Source organism: Galeopterus variegatus, unplaced genomic scaffold (genome assembly GCF_000696425.1).
Source record: "Galeopterus variegatus unplaced genomic scaffold, G_variegatus-3.0.2 Scaffold2821, whole genome shotgun sequence".
NCBI lineage: Eukaryota > Metazoa > Chordata > Mammalia > Dermoptera > Cynocephalidae > Galeopterus > Galeopterus variegatus.
The window spans coordinates 210,759-222,641 of NW_007728932.1; the positions used below are offsets into that span (position 1 = coordinate 210,759).

General features: G+C 41.7%; 1 protein-coding gene across 1 annotated transcript; it reads right to left on the bottom strand.

Moving 5' to 3' along the window:
* Positions 1-8,210: 8,210 nt before the first annotated feature.
* Positions 8,211-10,760, bottom strand: USP26 (ubiquitin specific peptidase 26). The gene has a single exon (XM_008583066.1). It carries the CDS (start codon positions 10,758-10,760, stop codon positions 8,211-8,213), a length of 2,550 nt encoding a protein of 849 aa, XP_008581288.1.
* Positions 10,761-11,883: the final 1,123 nt, after the last annotated feature.

The following is an 11,883-nucleotide window of genomic DNA, read 5'->3' on the forward strand; positions in this document are numbered from 1 at the left end:
AGGATACTACTTTTTTGGAATGTGTGTATGGCATGTCACTTGCTACCCTCCCCCCCCCCCATTATTATATTTAGCATAAGCAACAATACCCTGGATACAAGAGAATATTAATAAGCACATCCTCTCACATTAAATGTAAGTGAACAACCTAAATATGCTCAGTCAGCTCTATAGTGATCACACAGCTTGGGTAGGTGTTTGGTCACTGTTCTCGATGGCTGACCTCATCTTTAGGGGGCAGAATTTTAGGTTCTGCTTTAGTGCCACTGTGTTGTAATTTAAGAATGAGGCATTCCACATGTTATGCCATTGCTAGGCCTATCCCTTCACTTGAGATGTCCCCCCTTTCCACATGTGAATTCTGAGCAACTTTCAAGGGTCAGCTCAGTTGTCATGTCTGTCTTTAAGCTTTCTGTAATCAACCTAGGCCACAGGAATCTCCCTTCTATGGAATTTTACCCCTCTCAATGTCTTGTTCCTCTCTTTGACACTGTATGATGTCATCAGTTATATTTTCATATAGATAGATAGATAGATAGATCATAGATTCAAAGGATTATTAGTTGACTGAATTGATTGATTACAGTCTGGTCTAGGCTGGTAGCACTGGGAATGAATGAAAAAAGAGACAGATGATTGACTGGCTATATGGTGGTTGAGGGAAAGGGTGGACTTAAAACTGATGCTATTATTTCAAGGTTGGTAGCCCCACTGACAGAAATGGATTGAGTTTTCTATTCTCAGCTAGATTATCCACTTTTTGTCTGCTAGTATAGATGAAGTATTCAATTAATCCTTGTTGAGATTAATTGAAATCACTTCAACTGGAACCTTTTCTCTATCTTTTTGGTAGCTGTCCTAAGGCTCAGTGTAGTGCTCTCCATGCTGTCCTTCCATATTTGGGCTTGTCCTTGCCAGATGTTGCAGGGAATGGTATCAATACAAGTCTGCCACCTCATGCTCCCTATTCTCCGCATGTATGGTGTATGGGTAAATTGTGTTCCCAACCACACCCTCCCTTAGTCACACACACTGTCCTGCAGCGCCTCTCAATGCCCCAATTTCCCTTCTCCCTCTTCCTATCCCTGTCTTCATGTCTACTGTAGTCTTAATTTGGAGGAAGAAAAGCATCTGACCTCATGAACACTGAAGTATTGTATCTATCTAGGGCTTTTCCCTTTACCAATAGGAACATCCTCAAATAATGTCTTCCTAATGGAAAAATTCAAACACTGGTAGAGATAGCCCAAACAAGGGATTAGCAAGCTTTTTCTTTAAAGGGCCAGATAGTAAGTATTTTAAGCTTTGTGGGCCTTTTCACAACTACTCAACTCTGCTGTTGTAGTTAGACCATATGTGAATGAATCGACCTGGTTTTGTTCCAATAAAATTTTTACAAAAACAGATAGCTAGCCAGATTTAGTCCATAGACTGTAGCTTACTGAACCCTGGTATACAGTCTTGAGTTTTTGGCATTCCCAGTATCCCTCAAATCATAACACAAAAGCAATGGACATTTCTCTCCATCTATCACTCCCACATATATCTTTATCCATATCTATATATCTTGCATTTCAGGGGCAGGAAGTTTTGTGACGTGCAGAAATGCAACGGAGTATATGTTTCCGTTGAGAACCTTGGTTGTGAATGTTACAGATGCAGACAGAATGGTACATTGCAGATAGAACTTCTGAGGTGCCTTAGAGACTCGAAGTAGAATTAAAGAAGGGAAATTAGAAGGAGTGTCTGTCAGATAAAAATATCCCATTCTTGGAAAACTGCTAATTTTATGCAGTAAGTCTTATGCCAAAAAAAATGGTGTAAAACAAAGTTCTCACAATAGTGAAACTAAATTGATGGCTGGATGAGAGTTTTACTAAGTAGCCTGAGGAAGTTTCCCCAAGAAGTGGGTTTTAATACTTTTGGTCCTTAATACCGTCCAATTGAACTTTTTTTCCTAAGAATTCTTTGCTTATCCTATAATGTGTGCTTTAATAAAACTGACTTTTTGTTCATCCTTTTTTTAAGGCATTCTGAGTTTCTGGACTCATACAACACATGATAGTTTTATGTATCCACTTGGCTGGATTATAGTCCCCAGTTATTTAATCGAGTGGTAATCTAGGTGTTGCTGTGAAGATATTTTGTAGATGTAGTTAACATCTACAATCAGTTGATTTTAAGTAAATGAGATTACCCTTGATAACGAGTGGGCCTCATCCAATCAGTTGAAGGATTTAAGAGTAAAACTTGAGTTTCCTGAAGGAATTCTGCTTCGAGACTGCAGCAGTTTCCCACCTGCCAGCTTGCCTTACAGATTCCAGCAACTCCCTGGAAGGCAGGTGGAGCATAGTCAGGATGCAGGCAAGTCTCAGCCAGCATATGGGTGCATGGGCATGCAGAGGGAGTGGGGTGCCCAGTGCACAGGCCAGCCACAGCTGATGGCGAGAGACATGGTCATGCAGAGAAACTGGGAGTGGTGGTGGAGCAGGAAGCCTGGAGTGTATTGTATTCCTGCAACTTTGGTTCCTGCTTGTTTCTAGCCTGCCGGACTGCCCTACAAAATTTAGACTTGTTAGCTGTATTCATCAGTGTTCTTCAACAGAATCAATAGCATATATATAGATATATAGAAAAATGTATCGCAAGAAATTAGTTTATGTAATTATGGAGGCCAAGAAGTCCCCCGATGCAAGCTAGATGCCCAGGAAAGCCAATGGTGTCATTCCAGATGAAACCCAAAGGCCTGAGAACCAGGGGAGTAAATAAGTGATGTCCCAGTCCAAGTCTGAAGGCCAGAGAACCATGAGCGCTAATTTCTGAGGAAGGGAGATGTATATTTACATAAAAAAGCAGCACTAAAAACAAAAGACTCCAATTAAAATCTTTGGATTTAATTCAATTATAGCTATATTTCCCAGCTTAGCCTCTGTATCACTCTGGGTCCAATCAAGAGACAGAAACTAGTTATTTAAACAGTAGAAGTTTAATACAAAGAACTACTGCACTATGATTGGAGTATCTATAGTATAAAAGGAAAATCTATATTGCATACCAGGGCTGAGGGAGAATATTGTATACTAGGGCTGAGGGAGGATACAAATTTTGAAATATGCTCCAATCCCTAGGGCTAAGGTTCAGACCTGTTGAAGGTATAGTTACTGCTCACTGGATGGCAGAGAAGTTTGCAAGTTTGCCTGAGCCAGACTGGGTCTGAAAGTCACTGGGCAAACAGGAAGCAATGCCCCATTGGGCAGCGGGAGCATAGTCAGAATGCAGGAAAGCCTCAGCCAGCATATGGGTGCACGGGCATGCAGAGAGAGTAGGGTCCCCAGTGCATAGGCCAGGCCACAGCCAGTGGCCAGGGACATGGTCATGCAGAGAAACTGGAAGTGGAGGTGAGGCAGGAGGCCTGGAGTGTACCGTATTCCTGTCGGGAGGGCTGTGTGTTGGAAGGGCCCTGGAATACAAATTTGATAAGGGCAGGGGAACAGGAATCAGGACACTGACGCGGGCCAGAGCCGGAGCATGGTGTCCACGTTGAGATAATAGTAGGAAAGTGATCATCAGGCCAGGCTGGAGCTGTGAGTGTATCAGGGACAGTGCACCACCGGACATTCTCAACACTCACGCAAACTGGAAACAGCAGGAGAGCTTCTCCCACTTGCAACCTACCTGTAGCGCCCTCTACTGAGAAGGCTCAACATGTGTTTACTGTAAAGGAAAAACGCCTAATGGAATTCTATACATTATCACTGAGCATATATTGAAGATGAATGTGGAGTTGATGGGCAATACATGAATAACTGGCATAGACCACTTCCTTGGTTACTCAGCTTCCATATGCAACCCCCCACTGCCTCCTCCCACACATCTGAACTCCATTGCAGCAGCGAAACAACTCTATATTTCTACTTGCCAAGATTCCCCAATCCTTCTTTTAAGTGAAGTTCCCACTATCCCCCAAATTATATGACTCAGATTCTCAAGTCATTACATCTATCATGGGATCTGTTAAGTATTCTTCAAATTCTATCAGGTTCCCATTGAATGTCCTGTTACCTAAAGACAAGTAAAATTAACCTCTAGTAAAATTATACATAAAATTAAAAATAGAAACCAAGATAGGAAAAAAAAAAAAAAAGAACAAGTGAACATATACAAACAAATGCATGCACAGAATAAACCTAGAGGAAATATGCAAAGCAACTAAAGTTCTTGTTTCTGTAATTGGCCTCAAGGTCTGAATTCTTCAATTGCCAATACAATTTTCTCTCACCCTCAGCCAAAACCTCAGAACCTTTGAGTGTTTTACCTGGTGGAACAGCCCAAATTTTCAGTCCCCAAGGGTCACTCGAACCAGCCTGGTTTTGTTGGGGTGGTGGTGGTAGTTTTCCATTAACTTTTTTCATCAGGCATGTGTGGTAGGCAGAATAATGGCACCGTAAAGATGTCCACATACTAATCCTTAAAAACCATGACTATGTTATGTTACAAGACAAGAGGGAATTAAAATAGGGAGATTATCTTGGTGGTCCCAGTCTAATCCCAATGGTTGTTTTAAAAAGTGGAAGAGGAGGGCAGAAAAAGGAGAATCAAACATGGCACTGTGAGGACTCAACCCAACACTGCTGACTTTGAAGACAGAGGACTGAGGCCATGATGCAAAGGAATGTAGACAGCCTCTAGAAGCTGCAAAAAATAAGGAAACAGTTTGTGCCCTTAGAGCATCCAGAAGGATTGCAGCCTTGCTGGCACCTTGGTTTTAGCCCAGTGATAGCCAAACTCCTGACCTCCAGAACAGTAGGATAATAAAATTGAGCTGTTTTAAGCTATGAAGTGGTGTAATCTGTCACAAAAGCAATAGAAAACAGTGTGTCAAGTTTTTTGTCTCCATGGATCACCTGGAAAGCTGATCCATAAATTAGAAAACCCATTTACAACCACAATAAATAATACCCACTGAGTCACTCAAGAATTATTTTAGTCTTTTATTTGAAGTAACAATATAACATTAAGATAACATACAACTACTCGTTGTGTACTCAGAATTTCCTCACAGGGCAGTGATGGATTCCACTGAAGATCTTCCCTGTTGTGGATACCCCTACCCTCTTCACCTTTCAATTTTCCCTGCAAATTGGAAGTGCTACGTGCTGAAGGGCAGCATGTGCAGGATGTAAACGCCATACTGAAAATTTTTTAATCTCTTAAATTACTAGCATCTTCATACTCCTTTCAAAACAAAATAACTTTTCCTCACTCTTACCAAAACTTCTGTTCTGATGGCTATATAACTGGACTCAGAATGAACTATTCTGAGGTCAAAACCTTGAACTTTAGAAACCAAACTGTCACTCCCCTCCTCTAAATGCAACTCTTGCCTTGTCCTTCAGCTGCTCCAGCTGCTGACTAATTCAGTGACTAATTCAGTCAAGGACACTCTCCCCTATACACCTCAGCAATCTTCAGGTCTCATTCAGACCTCCTTCTAGATACACTGTGTTCTAAACAATAAAATCTCCAAGCTTTGGAATCTAGTCTAAGATGGCATTAACTTCCCCACACTACTAAATTTTAATTCCCTTCTTTAAAGGCCTCTAGAATTAAGAGCATCAACAAACTCTAGGATAAATATGAAGGGACTTCGAATAGTGCATGGTAAAGTGGAATTAAAAGATAACATAAATTGGGCCAAGCCAGTGGCACACTCGGGAGAGTGTGGTGCTGGGAGCGCAGCAGCGCTCCCGCTGCAGGTTCGGATCCTATATAGGGATGGCCGGTGCGCTGGCTGAGCGCGGTGCGACCGGTCTCAAAAAGGACCAAAAAAAAGGTAACACAAATCTTTCCATGAACTTTTTCATGTAATGTGAGAAAGCCTCTTAGTACAAGTCATTTGTTCATAACAAAGGTGCAAGACAGTACAGATTCACTACCTCAAAGGCAGGAAAAGTTTATGTTACAGAGATGGCACATGCCTGATATCAGAATTATTAAATCCGCAAATTACACAAAGCTCCAACGGAATATGACCACCACAAGATCCATGTGGCTTTCCCCAAAAGCAGACCATCCCCATACAGGATTGTTTTTTTGGTGGCTGGCCAGTACAGGGATCAAATCCTGGACCTTGGTGTTATCAGCACCATGCTCTAACCAGCTGAGCTAACCAGCCAGCCACCCGCCATACAGATGTTTTGATGTATCAAATCAGTAACAAGTAAGGCTTTCAAATCCTACAAATCTGCTTTAAAGCATGTATTGTTTACTCATCGTAGGAATAAGGCCACCACGCTATAAGGTACAGGGATGTAAATGAAATTTGGAATTAATCTTGAAATGTTGAAAGCACAGAACTGTTCAAGGTTTCATTGATAAAGTCTTAGTAAACAAAGTTCATTTGAGGCAGTACAAGTGCCCTCTAACAAAACCAAAATGGCAAAGTGGGTCACACCACCAAGGGACAACAGCTTCCTGATGCACAAATAGGAAAAGTGTGCCAATTTATTGAGGGCAAATCAACTTCTCCATCCTCAAAATTTAAAGTCTGGGGGTATACAGCTCCTTTGGCATCAAGGAAAAAGAGTTTAGCATGCAGTATGGAGATGTGACCTCACCTATATATGCCTATATATATATGCCCAAGAGGATTCAAAAGTTAGCAGCCTCATTTAATGTGTATTGCCAGAAACCCAGCAACTATTTTTTCTCACCAAATCGATGAGTATGATCAGAAGAGTAATTTTAATGGGTTTTGATTCTAATAAGATCACAAGGGAAAGGCATACATAAATATAAGAAACAAAAAAATGAAATCAAAACCTTTTACAAAATAAGCAATTCAAATTTACAACAGCAAAATGTACCAAGATACTCCACGCACTATAGTAGTGGTTCTCAAATTTATCAAGTATCAGAATTTCCATCATATTGCTGTTCTCCACCCCGAGGTTCTGAATCAGTAGTTCTACAGTGGAACCTGTTGCATTTCTACCAAGTTCCCCCATGCTCTTGATGCTGCTGGTTTGAGGAGCACACTTTTAAAACCACTGCATTAGAAGATGGATGGGGGCCAGCCTGGTGGCGCACTGCTACAGTGCGCCGCTTGGGAGCGCGGCGGCGCTCCCGCCGAGGGTTCGGATCCCACATACAGACCGGCCGCTCACTGGCTGAGCGAGGTGCGGGCTCAACACTGAGGGTTGCGATCCGTTGCCGGTCACAAAAAAAGACAAAAAGGAAAAAAAATAAAAATAAATAAATAAAAAAAATAGAAGATGGAAAGCACGGGCCAGCCCGGTGGCTCACTGGAGAAGTGCGCCGCTTGGGAGCGCGGCGGCGCTCCCGCCGAGGGTTCGGATCCCACATACAGACCGGCCGCTCACTGGCTGAGCGAGGTGCGGGCTCAACACTGAGGGTTGCGATCCGTTGCCGGTCACAAAAAAAGACAAAAAGGAAAAAAAATAAAAATAAATAAATAAAAAAAATAGAAGATGGAAAGCACGGGCCAGCCCGGTGGCTCACTGGAGAAGTGCGCCGCTTGGGAGCGCGGCGGCGCTCCCGCCGAGGGTTCGGATCCCACATACAGACCGGCCGCTCACTGGCTGAGCGAGGTGCGGGCTCAACACTGAGGGTTGCGATCCGTTGCCGGTCACAAAAAAAGACAAAAAGGAAAAAAAATAAAAATAAATAAATAAAAAAAATAGAAGATGGAAAGCACGGGCCAGCCCGGTGGCTCACTGGAGAAGTGCGCCGCTTGGGAGCGCGGCGGCGCTCCCGCCGAGGGTTCGGATCCCACATACAGACCGGCCGCTCACTGGCTGAGCGAGGTGCGGGCTCAACACTGAGGGTTGCGATCCGTTGCCGGTCACAAAAAAAGACAAAAAGGAAAAAAAATAAAAATAAAAATAAAAATAAAAATAAAAATAAAAATAAAAATAAAAATAAAAATAAATAAATAAAAAAAATAGAAGATGGAAAGCACAATTCCAGTCTTGTAGGAGGGAAGGATGCTCATCAGCCAGAGCTGTGGGATTGAGGTGCCTGTGTCAGGGTTATGATGGACAATTCCCCATAAGTGTTTCTGTTTCAATTTTGATCCTGGGCTAACTGCCTTTTCATCTCTGGATAGAGTTTAGAGTTTTCCTTCCATGGAGGAAGTAGCTGTGAGTGAGGCAGTCAAACAGATCTGTGCAATGAGGAGTCGGCTCCTCTTATTTCTCCTGAGGGGTATTCCCCAACTCAGTGCTATGAAGCTGGGAGTTCTTCCCCCTTTCCAACAATTCTTCAAAGATCCCATCATGCATGTAAAAGAAGAGGTACCCGGAGCAAAGGCTATCCTGCTGCATCAGGGCCTCTCGGATACCTGAAACGACCAGATCATTGTAGTGAAACCAAGCCTGCTTCTCAAAATTGTAGGCATTGCTGACATAATGGCCTGAATCTGGGGTGTCTCCAAGATGGCTGATAACACCGATGAGCCGATAGGTATGAAGATCTTCCTTATCAGCACTTTTTTTTGGTTGCTTGGCATTGGATTCTGTCTTCTTGTTACCTAAAATATCTTTGTTTCCAGGGTTCTTATTGGAACCAAATGCAAGTAGGGAATTCACATTAGCCTCCTGGACACTTAATTCTGTAGGTCTTCCGAGGTTCTCTGTGTTCCCCTGGCTATCTGGCTTTGGAAGACTTCGAGGCAGTGCATGCCGAGGGGCTTGTTTACAGATTCTCATCCCTTTACACTGCTGGATCTGTTCAGCCACATTTCGTAACTTTTCTACAATTCTGTTGTCTTTATCCTTGTAAAAATCTTCAGTAGGTTCAATGACACTGTCAGAATCTGTCTTATATTTCTCTAGTTTGGAATTTTCAGGCACTTCTTGAGGATGAATTTCTGCAACACTTGTGTCTGGCCTGCTGTTGGGTTTATCTCCATCTTTGTGAATCAGAGAAAGGGAGGTGTCTTCCAGATTCATCCCTGAGCCAGCTAGTAGCTCTTTTACAATGAGTGCCCAATCTCCTAAATGAATAGAGTCAGAACGCAAATTTGACTCTCTATCATTCCGTTTAGAATATTTTTCCAGGTCTTTCTGCTGCTCTTCTCTGCTTGCCCCTTTAAAGAATCTCTGGCATTGTGGTTGAGACTTTTTGTCTGAGCCAATGTGTTGAGCCAGAGAATCCTTGGATTCCAAGGTCAACTTTGTTGAAGATGTCAATGAGCTGATGACGCCACATATCATGTTTTGAAAAAAATGTACTACTTTGATATCCCTAATACAAACATTCTTGCTCAGGGGAATAGGTGGTTTGGTGTTTTCACTGCAATGAGAAGACAGCTTTAAATATTTGGAAATAATGACTTGCTGATCATCCTTCTTTAATGACCAATTCTCATTCAAGCTATAGCGTTTTAGATGAAGAATAAGGACTCTGGGTAGCCTAGTGAATTTGTGCACTGCAACAGAACTCTTGTGTTTACATTTCTTACAATTATATTCAAGCTCTTCTGCTTTGAAGAAGAAATCAAAAGTAGATTGAACAGACAAAGGAAGTGCTTTTGCTCCTTGGGGAAGGTTGAGAGAGAGGGAATTATTCAGTTCTGTCTTGAGAACAGCCTGGCCACAACCTTTACAAATAATAGTGAGCAACAACTCAAACTCAAAATTACTGGTGACAGGACAAATGAGCACTTTGGTGGCAGCATTACCAGCAAAACCCTGTTGAGGCGAATTTTCTTCCGAAGATTCACTTTTAGTCTTCCAAATTATGTTCAATTTTCTCATGTTCTCTTTCATCTGATCTAAACAGTGACTTAGAAACTCATGAGCATCATTCTGTATGTTGTCAGAGAATATATCTGCAACTGCTGAAATTGCAGCTTTAATACTCACAAGTATCTCTCTCTTGATTTTTATGTCATAAATATCTCTCAAAAGCAGCAGCTGTATCAAGCACATGGTAAGATTATCACGGGAAAGTTCACCCCATGGGAAATTATGATTGAGTAAATCATCAGTAAACGATGGAATCGAAAATAGGGATTGTAAGACTGCATTCATGTAACAGGTGTTTCCCAAGTTGGGGAGGCCTTGCCATAGACTCCCTGAGTAAAAGCCAAAGGAAGTCTCAAATTTTTGCCACTCTGGGTAATCCTTACTATACTTTTGTTTCAACAGAAATGCCAAAAATATTTTCTGAGTGAGACTTCGGAGAAGACCAGTGCCACCAAGGGAAGGGTTTCCAGTAGAGTTGCAAACAGATATTGATGATTCTGATGTAAACAAAGTCATCTCATGAAGGACAGGCATTCCACTTCCTTTTGTTGTCTCAAAGGATCCATTACTTGATTTCTTACAAACTTCATCAAATGAAGTTTTGTTGTTTACCTTCTGTGTTGCTGAGCTGGCAAAGACATCCCCATCCTCACCAGGTCCCATGGGTGGATGAAGCTTGTTTTGATGGACTCTGTCAAGAAATATCTTCAACTGTTTGGCATCTGTGGATAATAATCTTTCAATAAACAAGCAGGTATTATTTTTTAAAGTTAAAAGCAGGAAATTTTGGTTTTCTCCATACGATGCATGGACCACACTTCTAATATTATTACTTAGCTGAAATGTTTTAAATTCATCAGTGCCGAAATGGAGCACCAGGTAAACTTTCCTCTTTCTTTCCACTGTTTCAATAAATGCTTCTTTTGTCATAGCCATCCCAGTCTCCATGCTCCATGTTTGGACAAAACCATGTACCAGTAGGGCAACCATACTTTCCTTACAAACAAAATGTATGTATCCCGGATTATTAACAGTCTTAAAGTTTCAACCTATTTTGCAAGTTCACCTCTAGAGACAATGTCAAATAAATAGTTCTTTAGTTCTCTATACAGAATGATGCCGTTTGTAGTGTTGGTTTTCTACTAGAGTCTTCAGTGCCTGGATATTTAGCTCTTCAGTGATGAAATCAGTGCCTATTGAGAGCCATTAATGGTTGCATGAGGGCACAGAGTCTTGATTCCCAAGGCAAGACCACTGTGGGAAAAATCAAGAAAAGTTATTTAAACTATAACAAAAATACTTGGATAAAACTCAGTCACTATGCCCATCCACCAAAATATCGGATTCCATTCTGATTAATCTACCCACATCAACTGAAATCATGAAACACTTGGCAGACTTTCAATACATAGCCAAAAAGCATAGAGAACAGCTTCCCAAGTGTATGAATGCTGTATGCTAATCTTCCTGTCACAGAACGACCTGAAAGGGCAACCACAGTAAGGAAGCAAGAAACTGGAGGCACTATGTGGCCCTCGACCCCATAACACATGAACATCCCTTAATGTCTAGAGGACTTCATACATAGGTCACTTCATAGTAAATCAATCTACCTCCTTCCAAATTCAGTTATGTTCCTTTCTTTCACTTGGCACTAGGGAAACATCAATGCATTCTACTCATCACTGACAGAAGTTTAAGTATAAAAATGACAACTTTCTCATCATATATAGCAGAGAGAGGCTCCTGCAGCCAGCTCTAGCCACAGGGCCAAGTAAACCTGCACTAGCTCCCTGTACTCAAAACCAGCAGGAAAAGATTAGATATACTTAATAATTGAAAATTAGACATTTCCAAATATTTCTGTGGCCAATCTAAACTCACGAATAGGTTAGCAATTACCACTACAAATGTTTGTATCAATAAATATATGTCAAGCGAGTGATGTCAGCAATATGGTGAAGTAAGAGGTCCCAGGTTTCATGCCCCACCACCACCACAGAAAGATCAACTAGCAACTGTCCATAACCAAAAAACACCATGGTGAAAACCCCAAAATGTGGGAATACTGCTGAGTCACCTATGTGTTCCATGGACCTGAATAAAAATTCAC

Coding starts and splice junctions, on each gene's coding strand:
- USP26 (XM_008583066.1), bottom strand. CDS start 10,760: ATGGTTGCCCTACTGGTACATGGTTTTGTCCAAACATGGAGCATGGAG.